The 13,568-nt window shown below is 41.6% G+C and overlaps 1 protein-coding gene across 2 annotated transcripts in view; it reads left to right on the forward strand.

The window, feature by feature from the left end:
- The first annotated feature begins 2,116 nt into the window (after nucleotides 1-2,116).
- The window catches only part of depdc5 (DEP domain containing 5, GATOR1 subcomplex subunit), a 34,578-nt gene continuing 23,126 nt past the window's right edge, over nucleotides 2,117-13,568 (forward strand). Inside the window, exons 1-23 of one of the 2 annotated variants that reach the window (XM_084160939.1) lie at nucleotides 2,117-2,172; nucleotides 2,520-2,584; nucleotides 2,695-2,782; nucleotides 2,869-2,915; nucleotides 3,073-3,158; nucleotides 3,271-3,354; nucleotides 3,468-3,517; nucleotides 3,640-3,709; nucleotides 3,856-3,934; nucleotides 4,123-4,184; nucleotides 4,322-4,391; nucleotides 4,489-4,561; nucleotides 4,724-4,827; nucleotides 4,937-5,011; nucleotides 5,123-5,257; nucleotides 5,385-5,446; nucleotides 7,504-7,577; nucleotides 7,755-7,824; nucleotides 7,934-7,970; nucleotides 8,071-8,188; nucleotides 8,283-8,515; nucleotides 8,681-8,881; nucleotides 13,413-13,548. In XM_084160939.1, the coding sequence (XP_084017065.1) occupies nucleotides 2,126-2,172; nucleotides 2,520-2,584; nucleotides 2,695-2,782; nucleotides 2,869-2,915; nucleotides 3,073-3,158; nucleotides 3,271-3,354; nucleotides 3,468-3,517; nucleotides 3,640-3,709; nucleotides 3,856-3,934; nucleotides 4,123-4,184; nucleotides 4,322-4,391; nucleotides 4,489-4,561; nucleotides 4,724-4,827; nucleotides 4,937-5,011; nucleotides 5,123-5,257; nucleotides 5,385-5,446; nucleotides 7,504-7,577; nucleotides 7,755-7,824; nucleotides 7,934-7,970; nucleotides 8,071-8,188; nucleotides 8,283-8,515; nucleotides 8,681-8,881; nucleotides 13,413-13,548 (2,066 nt within the window). In that variant the 5' untranslated portion in view covers nucleotides 2,117-2,125. Of the gene's footprint in view, nucleotides 2,173-2,519; nucleotides 2,585-2,694; nucleotides 2,783-2,868; nucleotides 2,916-3,072; nucleotides 3,159-3,270; nucleotides 3,355-3,467; nucleotides 3,518-3,639; nucleotides 3,710-3,855; nucleotides 3,935-4,122; nucleotides 4,185-4,321; nucleotides 4,392-4,488; nucleotides 4,562-4,723; nucleotides 4,828-4,936; nucleotides 5,012-5,122; nucleotides 5,258-5,384; nucleotides 5,447-7,503; nucleotides 7,578-7,754; nucleotides 7,825-7,933; nucleotides 7,971-8,070; nucleotides 8,189-8,282; nucleotides 8,516-8,680; nucleotides 8,882-13,412; nucleotides 13,549-13,568 lie in introns of those variants that run through there. The other variant, XM_084160940.1, reaches the window with a different exon arrangement.

Genomic DNA, 13,568 nt, shown 5'->3' on the forward strand with positions numbered 1-13,568 from the left:
CAGACAAAATTCAGAATTATATTAAATCCATGTTTTGGTATCGAGTGTGAAATGCCTCTTGCATGTGTGTAGATCTTTGTTTTGGTCGCTCTGTAACGCGCTGTCATCTACTTCTTAATTTGGCCGCGCCCGGAGTGCATAAAAACGCCTTGTTCCTGCAAAGATGTTGGGAAGGACTAGATAGTTTTAAATAGTGGAGTATTGTGGTGGGTTTTTAGTAAGTTTAGGGTTAGATGGTATGGTATGGTATTTTTTGATTTTTTTAATGCATTTTTTCAAGTGGGAGCCGCAGAGCAGTCAACTTGCGCGATACGGCTAAGCCAACTTTGCGAGAAGAAATCAAATCAAATCAAATCAAATTACAACAGGTGTAGACATTACAGTGAAATGCTTACTTACAAGTCCTTAACCAACAATGCAGTTTTTAAGACAAAAAAAATAAGTTAAGTAAAAAAAAAAAAATATATTATAATTAAAGAGCAGCAGTAAAATAAAATAACAGTAGGGAGGCTATATACAGGGGGTACCGGTACAGAGTCAATGTGCAGGGGCACCGGTTAGAGACAGTGCGTGGTCTGACGTACGGTTTTATATGAACTGCGGGCACGTCCTCCCCACGCTGTCACGTCACCGGCGTGACTTTGTTGTTATTATTACTCGACCTGCGCGGAGCGCGAAGGATATAATCCATCCTTTCAACCATACTGACGATCTGAAAGGTATGAAGTAGAACTGACCAGTGTTAACATTGTAGGAAGCAACCATTGGAGGCAACCCGTCCGCCTAGGTCAGGAATGGGCAACTTTGATGTGGGTGGGGGCCACAAAAATCTGAAGTCATCATGAGGGGCCATAGTTGCCCCCCAGTGAGATTGTTTAAACGTTTTAGAGTTAATTTCGTGCAATTCTACACTTTTTGCCATGGGGTGTGGAGAAATGTTTGCTGTTTTAAAGCTATTTTGCTGTAATTCTACACATTTTGCCATGGGGTGGAGAGAAGATTTAGCAAGTTTATAACTAATATCATGCACATTTTTAAGTTTTAGATTTAATTTAATGCAATTCTACTAATTTTGCTATGGGGCGGAGAGGAAATTAGCAGTTTTACAGCTAATTTCCTGCTTTTCTACACATTATGCCATAGGGTGGAGAGAAATGTTTGCTGTTTTTTATATGATATCTGAGTGAGACTGACTAACAAAATCAATGGGGGCTGTAATTCGACCTTGATTACTACAAGTTTAGATAGCTGGCTAACTTACCGATCTATACATTTTTTGTTGACATGGGCTAATTGAGTGACTATCAGTGACTGGCACAACAACAGAAAAAACTAATTTCGAAATCCCGATCCCGATTGAGTTCCATACCTGGCCAAGGGAGACTAGAGTCAGAGAGGAAGAGGGGAAGCGAAAGCGATGGCGTTTTTGTGGCGTTTTTTTTATGGAGGTCAATGAGAGTGTCGAATTTGGTTAACAAAAAATGTAATGGCTTATTTGCTACTTGTGGCTTATTTGATCAAATAGAAGTTTCGTAATTATTAGGTTGTTACGAGTGTATTGATATAAGTAGGACGAAAAAACACGTTATACAGGAGTTGTGCCTTATCGTCACTAGTTACCACAGCCACAAAGTCATAACCCCCCGTCTATTTCTACAGTTTCTCTTCTTAAAATGTGATTTTAAGCCTAACCTTAACCACACTGCTAACCTTATGCCTAACCCTAACCTTCAATAAAGATCAAAAATCAAATTTTCATGAATTTTTACGATATAGCCAATTTTGACTTTTGGCTGTGGTAACTAGTGGAAACATACCTGTTTTGCACACGAGTATCTGCCCTCACATTGTCTAGAATGGTCTCACCTTGGTCTAGAATGGTCTTGCCTCCTCCCGACTGCCATCCATTGTTGAAGACATTCCTTTCATTGTTAGAGCGGCCACTAGAGTATGTGGTTAATATAATAGATAATCTGTGCTAGAGTGCACGGGAATGAAAATGAAGCACACCCAGTAACCAGTACCACTTGGTACGTTGTATTGTGAACACCCAATCAGCTAGCGTAAGCAACTGACAAGAAACCAATCGCTGAATGGCTTTATATTCTGTGGGCGGGTATACTCCATGTTTTGCAGGAAGTTGAACCATCGCTGTGCAGTAAAAACAACAAAGTACGAAGCGTATAATTTCAATAACGTTTAACCTATTTTTCATGTTAATGCGTTGTAAAGGCAGGTCTGAACTTCAATCAACTTCTGTATGCATTGTCTCGCGTTGTGTTTACAGGTAGAGGTAACTTGCTAAAAGCTCACAAGTTAGCTGTAGCAGCTAACGCGTTAGCCACAATCACGAGACAGTCAAGTCAGTGGTGTCCCATGCGTGCGAGCTCTGTGTTACTAATAGGGTGTTATTTGTGTCTACAGAACTTCTCGTTCCTTAGGTTTGATAGAGCTGGGTGTAACTGAATGGTTAGATAACATGCATTCTTGGTAACATACATTCGGTGTGCCTTCTTTAGCTTGTTCATCATGAAGAATAAAACATACAAACTTGTTGTGCACAAGAAAGGCTTTGGAGGCAGTGGTGAGTGAATTCCTTTCAGTGACGGTGTAAAACGGTTCACAGTGTTTTATCTTGTGTTGGGTGAAATGAATGCTGTTCTGTCGTTGACAATAACCCCTCCTGATGCACAGATGATGAGCTGGTGGTGAACCCCAAGGTGTTCCCTCAAGTTTCCCTTGGGGACATAATTGAGATTGCACACCCCACAGATGAATACAGGTGAGCATGCATACCAAGAAGTTATATTTTGCCTGGGTCTATATATTGGTCAAAAGTTATGATAGTTTCTCCTCTTTTTCCAACAGCCCTCTCTTGCTGCAGGTGAAGAGTCTCAAAGAAGACCTCCAGAAAGGTAAAGCATGACTCATTTCCTCCAGTTTTAGGGGAAGCCCCTATAGAACCTAGCTAATGAACTGATCAATATCCCATTTGATTGTAAATGACATGCAGAAGGGAAGCTCATCAGTAAATCTGTAGCCTAAATACAATGTATTCATTCTCTCCTCTAGAGACAATCAGTGTGGACCAGACGGTGGCGCAAGCCTTCAAACTCCGGGCATACCAGGATGTAATCGTTAACATTGTGGATCCGAAGGTGTGTTTTCTATGCATCATATTTCCAATAGGATTTGATTGAATTACAGTACTCTGCATTTTCAAGCTGATTTTTAAAGAGAGCTCATGCTGTATATGGATTTCTGTGGTAGGATGTAACTCTGGACCTCGTAGAGCTCACCTTCAAAGACCAATACATTGGAAGGGGAGACATGTGGCGACTGAAGAAGAGTCTGGTGAGAGGGAGTCTGTTTGAATACCTGTGTATATGCTATCGGTGTTTAGTTAAGGTAGCCTACTTCTTGAATCTGTGCCTAGTAGAACTTCATTAACACTCTATTTATCTTAGGTGAGCACCTGTGCTTATGTGACCCAGAAAGTGGAATTTGCAGGGATCAGGTATGCAATACCATTCTTAACGCATTAATAATAATAGATATGTTATTGCATGTGTAAATATGTTTTATGTTATTATGTGAGTTTCTGTCCCTTACTTTGTATCCTCTCTCTGTTACCTTCAGAGCCCAGGCCAGTGAGTTATGGGTGAAAGGAGAGAAGGTCACCTGTGGATACATCAGTGAAGACACCAGGGTAAGCAATGTCACCTTAAAAAATAACTGCCTATTAAGATATTGCAGGTAGACTACTGGAAATGTAGACACTGTATGTAGTTAATAAATATGTTCTCCAGTCTCCCTACGATAGATTGCTTTTCATATTTGTGATGTTTAATGCAGGTGGTGTTCAGGTCGACCTCTGCCATGGTGTACATCTTCATTCAGATGAGCTGTGAAATGTGGGACTTTGATATCTACGGTTAGTTTTTCTTCTATCCCAGGTTATCAGGTGTTGGTTTGGCTAGATGTGTATTGTTGAGTGTGTGAGATTGAGTCTGAGTGTTTCTTCTGTCTTGAGTGAGTGGGTGGTTTACTGAGATTGGCATTGAGCAATGAGCCCTGTAATTTGTCAATGAGGAGGAAAATAAAGTTTTCATTTGTTTTCAGGGGATCTCTACTTTGAGAAGGCAGTCAGTGGTTTTTTGTCTGATCTTTTTGCCAAATGGAAGGTTTGTGACTTACGTTCTGTGTCACCCTTGCAATGCATAAACCCATTAAATAAATGTAATCAACACATTTCTAGGCAGTAAACGATGCAAAAGTTCTTAAGGTATTTATCCTGGTGAGATTTTGTTGACTTTTTCAGGAGAGGTATTGCAGCCATGAAGTGACAGTGGTGCTTTTCTCGCGCACTTTCTACAATGCTAAAACCTTGGGTGAGCCTTTTCTTCCTGTTTCCATGAGACATCAGGAATATCACATGCTAGCTATTATTAGATTTAGATGTTCTGTTTTTCTTCCCATCTTCTATAGAGGAGTTTCCTGAGATCTTGAGAGGTTCCATCAGACAGGACCACGAGGGCCGTTTCTATGAAGATTTCTACAGGTTTACTGTCTTTCAGCCTCATTATTTAAGTCTATTTCAATTATATCTTCATGATGTCCATTTGTGTATGTCTACTGATTTCAGTTATAGTTACCAGTTTAACTCTTTCCCTCATCTGTCAAAGGTCTGACTGACTGTTTCTCTTGTGTTGTGTCTTTGTAGGGTAGTGGCTCAGACTGAGCGACGTGATGAGTGGGTCTCTCTACTGGTCACCATCAAGAAGCTCTTCATCCAGTATCCTGTCTTGGTGCGGCTAAAAGAAGCAGGTAATGAATCAGACACAACTTTGTACATTTAGCGTTATGAGCAGGGCACTTATGAACATTACTATGTTATTTATGTTTACTTGTGTACATGTGGTTATTTTTGTGATAGTTGGTTTTCCCTCCGGCCATAACTCTACTGCTGCTCAGGGGAATTACCTTGAGGCCATTAACCTGTCTTTTAACGGTGAGTGCATCATCTGCTCATTATTTTGTGTGATGCTCAGTGTTCATAATGAGCCACATATCATCTTGTCTCCTTATGACTTTCAAAAATACGGTCCTGTGCCTTTCACAGTCTTTGACAAGCACTACATAAACCGCAACTTTGACCGCACCGGTCAGATGTCTGTGGTCATCACCCCGGGGGTGGGAGTGTTTGAAGTGGACCGACTGCTCATGATCCTAACCAAGCAGCGCATGATTGACAACGGTAGGTATTTATAACAACAGTAATGGGATGGACAGTCATAAACATTATTGATGGTCATAAATTATTTGCTATTAGAAGGTGATAGGACTAAAGTGATTATTCTGACATATTTGTTTTCCTTTGCCAGGTATCGGTGTAGACTTGGTGTGTATGGGAGAGCAGCCACTCCATGCAGTGCCTCTATTTAAGGTAAGACGGACTGATCCCAAATAAAAACTCAGAGGTTAAAGTTCTCCGTCACTGCAATGGATTTTTGTAATATGGATGACGCATGAGGGTTTTAGTAAACAATTGTATTATTTTGTGGGGGGTTATTATTTTAGTTTTTAAAAAAGCTCCAGGCCACACTTGAATGTCTAAAACTAGATAGAAAGTATGTAGAAATGATACTGGACCTATATATTTTCAAATAACTGCCCTTTTTCTGGGCCACAAATCGATTTTGACAAAGAAATCTGTCATAAAAAAATCTGTCCGACCGTCCGCTGAATTTCGAAATCCCGATGTGGCCCTCGAGCCAAAAAGTTTTCCTGAGATCGACTTAAGTTTCAGTCATGGATTAACTTTTTCTTTAACCCCTGGAAATGCCTCAATCCTCATTTTGACCAAATTATTTGGACTCAAGTCGATGTGCAGCAGACCTGTTTTAACTATGTTTGTGGAAGGGGAACAAATAGTTACTTTGGCGGTGACCACATCTATTTGAATACAGATCCCCAAAAATGACTACTTTTCAAAACTATTTAAATACAGATCTCAGAAAGTGACTACTTTCCAAAACTATTTGAATACAGATCTCAGAAAGTGACTACTTTCCAAAACTATTTGAATACAGATCTCAGAAAGCAACTACTTAAAAAAAAGTAGAAGGCAGTTTGGGGTATTTAGTTTCCTTTTGACACGTAATAGCCATATTTTGTTACTATTAGGATCCTCATTAACACTTAACATTAAACTGTTCTTGTGCCTGTTTTAATAAAAATCGAATTACTTTTTGAGCAACATTTTATTAGCATACATAATACTTGCATTGCAATGAGCTGAGTTTTGTAACTACTGTACACAAGGAATAGTTACTGTTCCTTATTCCAAGTATGAAATAACTCCATTATTATAAAATTATAAAGCTATTTCCAAAGTCCTTTATAACAACATTGCTATTGTAAAAATCACTAAGTTACTACACATGTATAAGAACTTGATCTCAAGTGTTACTGTATTACCTTAGTTACCTTTGTCATTTTGAAACTGCAAAAGTTGTCTACTCTAATGTTGAGGTGATTCCATGTCCTCCATGTATTTAATTCTAGCCTATAGGCTATATTCATATCTAAGAGCCATCCAAACCATGTGTTTATGGTCATATATCTAGACTAATTCAACTAACTGTTGTAGTTTTTGGTTCTTCATCGAATATTCGGCAAGTTTTCAAATAACTTGCATATTTTCAAATACCTTCAAATATTATTTGGTTTTCTGAGACCTGTATTTGAATATCAAAGAAAATAGTTGCCTTTTAGTTTGTTAGATTCTTAATAAACAGAGTAAAACACACGGACGACTAGTGAAGCTCAAACCAAGTTTATTCACCCACTGGGTCACACAGCTGCATAAGACAAAGACATATTTACACAAGCACTGGTATTTAAACCTTCCTCCTATGCTGAGTCTCCTCCTTACACATCTGACAGCCAATACAGCTCTGTTGCTAGACAGGACTTTAGTGATGCCTGTTCTTTCTCACTTCATCTGACCTGACCTGACCTCGGCCCCCATTCCTCACTAATCCACAGCTATCCACCCTTATCAGTGACCCCACCATATACATTCCTCCTACATATAACCATGAACTTCTGGTGTAGAAAGTATTTCATATTACAACCCAACAACTGAAACCAGACTGTGGCCCTTCTCCACTCCATAGGATACCAAATATCTAACAATAACATGTTCTGACACAATGTAAACTTTCTGCATTCCCCTCTCTCCCTCAGTAACAAGTTTAGAAGTCAGAACCCATCAAGTTGAAACTATATAAACTATATTTGACTACCTTGAGTATTTGAAAAGTTGGTATTTTTTAAATAAACTACAAAATACAACTATTTTCTGCCCAGGTCTGATGTGCAGATACAGAATGTATGTTATTGCTACCAGTTTCTGAGTTATGATTTTCTACAATATGTCACTATCTTTGTATTTTGTATTGGATGGTTACTGTATGTTTTCCCTGTGATGTTGACAAGCTGCACAACAGGACAGTGCCTGGAGACTCACGACTGGGGGATGACTACAACCTGCCACACTGGATCAACCACAGGTAAGAACAGACAGACACAGCTTACGGATAAAGATGGAGAGATGGAGGAGGACAGAGGAAGGGTAATATGGGTGAGCGAGGTTAATATATTTCAGGATGGGAGACTGTTGAATATCCCTGGGTTTAGAGAAGGGGATGTTCTTCTAATGTTATCTCTTTCTGTTACCATGACCACAGCTTTTACACATCCAAAAGCCAGAACTCCTGCAGCTGCTTTACTCCTCGCATCAAGCTGGCAGGACGCAAGGTACTTACAGTATATAGACCTAATCCAGATGCACCTACTATTCAGCCAATATTTTTCATTAGGCTTTTAGCTCACCTGTCATTTATTTTCTCCTTCTGTTTATATCTAGCTCCATGCAGAAAAATTCAAGAACAACAAAGAGCACAGTAAGAGAATGTCTTTATTGGTTAATTCCCCCTCTGCGATGAACTATCATTCCTTTTTCTTCTCTAACGAACTGTGCCTCTTCTTCATTGTCTCTCTCAGCTCTTGGGGCTCCGAAGGACGAGAACAGCCTTCCCATCCAGGTGGACTACGATGCCCATGATGCACAGGTGTTCAGACTCCCCGGGCCGTCCCGAGCCCAGAGGAGCACCAACTTCAGGTGCTGCTCAAACACAACCACACATTTATGACACACTTCCAATGAATAGGGTTAGGAGTAAGTATAGGAGTAACTCAGTGCGACGGTCTTCTAGGGTGGTCCGAGAGAGGGAAGTGAGTGGAAGGAGAAGCTGGGGGTCTGCGGACGTGAGTGGGGGTATAGGGGGCGGTGTGTCCCCCCCTGTCCGCTCTTGTGGGCCTGATGAGCAGCGGAGCCTGGCCTCTGATGACAGTCTGGGCAAGGTGTCCAACATCCTGCTGATCCCCCGTCTGCCCCCAGCCCAGTACGGAGAGGTCAGCAGCTCCCTGGGCTACACCAGCACCAGAGGTACCAGGAAACAAACCCCTTGTATGAGTGATTAGTGTGATGGTTAATCGTGAGGGTATGTTATCTAATCATGTGATGAGTAGCCATAAGAGTGTTTATTACAACTGTGCTAATGTGTGTCTGACTCTCTTTCTCTCTCTCTCTCTCTCTCGCTCTCACTCTAAGAGTTGTTGGAGAAGATGATGGAGTCTCAGCGGGACTCCAGTGCTCCGGGGAGGTTCACGGTGGGGAGTGCTGAGTCCACCCTCCATGTGCGCCCAGGGGGCTACACCCCTCAGAGGGCTCTCATTAACCCCTTCGCCCCCTCACGCATGCCCATGAAGCTCACCTCCAACCGCAGGCGCTGGATGCACACCTTCCCCGTGGGTGAGGACACAAACACAATCACACACCTTCATCCACTTAGAATTAGACACACACTCAAACCCGGCAGTTTAAGCTTAAACTTTTTCTTTGTCTCAAAATCTGCATCAGCCAATTAAAATCTTTGACGTAGTTGCATGTGATATAACGCTAAATGTTAGCTTTTCCCATCAAATAACATGGCACACTTGGCTCTATTCTAACAACACCAGCTGGACATTATTATTTTCTGTAATTCTGCATCAGCCAATTACAAATGTTGACGTAGTTGGACGTGATAGAACACTTTTTCATAAGAGTGTCCTTAACAGATGTCAAACAGCACCATTTGCTAATCAAACTGGACGATTAGCTCACAGTGTATTGAGCCTAGCTCCTGGTAATTTTCGCTGTTTGCGGCAAGTTGTATTCCCAGGTGAGATATAGTATTTTTTCCTTTGAAATGTAGAATGACATGTATTGTGTGTTGCGAAGGGAAGTGCATCCAACACATAGAAAATGTAGATGTTTATTTTATATATATACAGCTCTGGAAAAAAGTAAGAGACCACTGCAAAATTATCAGTTTCTCTGGTTTTACTATTTATAGGTATGTGTTTGGGTAAAAATAACATTTTTGTTTTATTCTATAAACTACTGACAACATTTCTCCCAAATTACAAATAAAAATATTGTCATTTAGAGCATTTATTTGCAGAAAATGACAACTGGTCAAAATATCAGTAAATATGCATTGTTGTCAGACCTCGAATAATGCAAAGAAAATAAGTTCATGTTCATTTTTAAACAACACAATACTAATGTTTTAACTTAGGAAGAGTTCAGAAATCAATATTTGGTGGAATAACCCTGATTTTCAATCACAGCTTTCATGCGTCTTGGCATGCTCTCCACCAGTCTTTCACATTGATGTTGGGTGACTTTATGCCGCTCCTGGCGCAAAAATTCAAGCAGCTTGGCTTTGTTTGATGGCTTGTGACCATCCATCTTCCTCTTGATTACATTCCAGAAGTTTTCAATGGGCTTCAGGTCTGGAGATTGGGCTGGCCATGACAGGGTCTTGATCTGGTGGTCCTCCATCCACACCTTGATTGACCTGGCTGTGTGGCATGGCGCATTGTCCTGCTGTAAAAACCAATCCTCAGCGTTGGGGAACAATGTCAGAGCAAAAGGAAGCAAGTTTTCTTCCAGGACAACCTTGTAAGTGGCTTGATTCATGCGTCCTTCACAAAGACAAATCTGCCCGTTCCAGCCTTGCTGATGCACCCCCAGATCATCAACGATCCTCCACCAAATTTCACAGTGGGTGCGAGACACTGTGGCTTGTAGGCCTCTCCAGGTCTCCGTCTAACCATTAGACGAACAGGTGTTGTCTACGGTCCAATCCTTATGGTCTTTTGCAAACCTCAGCCTGGCTTTTCTTTGCTTCTCATTGATGAAGGGCTTTTTTCTAGCTTTGCACGACTTCAGCCCTGCCCCTAGGAGCCTGTTTCGAACCGTCCTCGCCGTGCACTTCACCCCAGCTGCCATTTGCCATTATTTTTGTAGGTCACTTGATGTCATCCTACGGTTGTTGAGTGACATTCGAATGAGTTGGCGGTCATCCCGGTCAGTAGAGAGTCGTTTTCGCCCTCTGCCGGTCTGTAGCTTTGTTGTCCCCAATGTCTACTGCTTGACCTTCTTCTTATGAACCGCCGTCTTTGAAATTTTAAGGATGGAAGCAACCTGACGCTCACTGTATCCCTATGCCAGTAAAGCCAGAATTGAACCCTTCTTTTCCTCTCTCAAAACTTTCCTTTTCAACTCTTTTGGCATGGTCAATAGTTATTTTTTGATTAATATTACTTTTGAGGTACTATTAGCACTGTTTCTGCCATCCAGCTGGTCCTATTGCAAGAGGATAGTGATGACCACCGCAGTGGTTTTTATACTTTCCCTTGTTAAATAAGTTTAGGTTCAGGTGATCACCTAATCAGTACCTAATTCAATAGAATGAGGTGTGCCTGTGTTGGAATTCAACAGACACTGGAATGGAATGGCTGTCATTCATGTAGAGATGCTGATTGCAGTGGTCTCTTAATTTTTTCCAAAGCTGTATATATATTTTTTACTTTTACCCCTTTTTCTGATATCCAATTGGTAGTTACAGTCTTGTCCCATCGCTGCAACTCCCCTATGGACTCAGGAGAGGCGAAGGTCGAGAGCCATGCGTCCTTCGAAACACGACCCTGCCAAGCCGCTCTGCTTCTTGACACACTGCTCGCTTAACCGGAAGCCAGCCGCACCAATGTGTCGGAGGAAACACCGTCCAGCTGGCGACCGAAGTCAACTTGCAGTCAACTTTTTTGTTGATGGACGATAAACTTAAAAGTTGTATAGACCTCCTTGATCTTTTTCCTGTAAAAGCACATAAATGTATATAAAACGAATAAGGAAAAACTTGGGATTTTGTCATATATTCGAAAATGTGCCTTTAGAGTTTTGTCTAACGTTAGTAGTTAGTAGCCTAGTCAAGGATGCATCATGCAATATTGGCACACTACACTTGTGACAGACCAAGTGGAACAAAAGTAACATTTGGGGGTTTACATTATCTTTCTGGTGGCCAAGTTGACCTATTTTATGAAATGCCATTGGTTGGTGGATATAAAGTCTAAGATCTTTGATAGGCTGATGCGGAATTTGTTACAGGAAATAATCACAACCACCTGGTCAGGTTAGGATAGGGCTAAATGTGCGATGTTATACAGTGGGGAAAAAAAGTATTTAGTCAGCCACCAATTGTGCAAGTTCTCCCACTTAAAAAGATGAGAGAGGCCTGTAATTTTCATCATAGGTACACGTCAACTATGACAGACAAAATGAGAAAAAGAAATCCAGAAAATCACATTGTAGGATTTTTAATGAATTTATTTGCAAATTATGGTGGAAAATAAGTATTTGGTCAATAACAAAAGTTTCTCAATACTTTGTTATATACCCTTTGTTGGCAATGACACAGGTCAAACGTTTTCTGTAAGTCTTCACAAGGTTTTCACACACTGTTGCTGGTATTTTGGCCCATTCCTCCATGCAGATCTCCTCTAGAGCAGTGATGTTTTGGGGCTGTCGCTGGGCAACATGGACTTTCAACTCCCTCCAAAATTTTCTATGGGGTTGAGATCTGGAGACTGGCTAGGCCACTCCAGGGCCTTGAAATGCTTCTTACGAAGCCACTCCTTCGTTGCCCGGGCAGTGTGTTTGGGATCATTGTCATGCTGAAAGACCCAGCCACGTTTCATCTTCAATGCCCTTGCTGATGGAAGGAGGTTTTCACTCAAAATCTCACGATACATGGCCCCATTCATTCTTTCCTTTACACGGATCAGTCGTCCTGGTCCCTTTGCAGAAAAACAGCCCCAAAGCATGATGTTTCCACCCCCATGCTTCACAGTAGGTATGGTGTTCTTTGGATGCAACTCAGCATTCTTTGTCCTCCAAACACGACGAGTTGAGTTTTTACCAAAAAGTTATATTTTGGTTTCATCTGACCATATGACATTCTCCCATACCTCTTCTGGATCATCCAAATGCACTCTAGCAAACTTCAGACGGGCCTGGACATGTACTGGCTTAAGCAGGGGGACACGTCTGGCACTGCAGGGTTTTAGTCCCTGGCGGCGTAGTGTGTTACTGATGGTAGGCTTTGTTACTTTGGTCCCAGCTCTCTGCAGGTCATTCACTAGGTCCCCCCGTGTGGTTCTGGGATTTTTGCTCACCGTTCTTGTGATCATTTTGACCCCACGGGGTGAGAACTTGCGTGGAGCCCCAGATCGAGGGAGATTATCAGTGGTCTTGTATGTCTTCAATTTCCTAATAATTGCTCCCACAGTTGATTTATTCAAACCAAGCTGCTTACCTATTGCAGATTCAGTCTTCCCAGCCTGGTGCAGGTCTACAATTTTGTTTCTGGTGTCCTTTGACAGCTCTTTGGTCTTGGCCATAGTGGAGTTTGGAGTGTGACTGTTTGAGGTTGTGGACAGGTGTCTTTTATACTGATAACAAGTTCAAACAGGTGCCATTAATACAGGTAACGAGTGGAGGACAGAGGAGCCTCTTAAAGAAGAAGTTACAGGTCTGTGAGAGCCAGAAATCTTGCTTGTTTGTAGGTGACCAAATACTTATTTTCCACCATAATTTGCAAATAAATTCATTAAAAATCCTACAATGTGATTTTCTGGATTTTTTTTTCTAAATTTGTCTGTCATAGTTGACGTGTACCTATGAGGAAAATTACAGGCCTCTCTCATCCTTTTAAGTGGGAGAACATGCACAATTGGTGGCTGACTAAATACTTTTTTCCCCCACTGTATAATGGTAACAGCTAACATGTAGCATTTTATCACGTGCAACTACGTTGACGATTTTAATTGGCTGATTAACAAAGTAAAAAATAAAATAATTAAAGTATCAGTGCATCACAAGCACAGGGCAGTCATGATGCTACAGGTACAATGCATACGTTCCTGTACAGAACATCTTTCACGTGTTCCAGGTCCGTCGGGAGAGGCCATCCAGATCCACCACCAGACCAGACAGAACATGGCTGAACTGCAGGGCAGCGAGCAGAGAGACCCCGCCCACACCTCCGCCGAACTCCTGGAACTGGCCTATCACGAGGCCACTGGCAGGTTAGACACGCCCCAGGGGG

The sequence above is a fragment of the Coregonus lavaretus genome (genome assembly GCF_964263955.1).
Source record: "Coregonus lavaretus genome assembly, chromosome: 4".
In the NCBI taxonomy this organism is placed as follows: Eukaryota; Metazoa; Chordata; class Actinopteri; order Salmoniformes; family Salmonidae; genus Coregonus; species Coregonus lavaretus.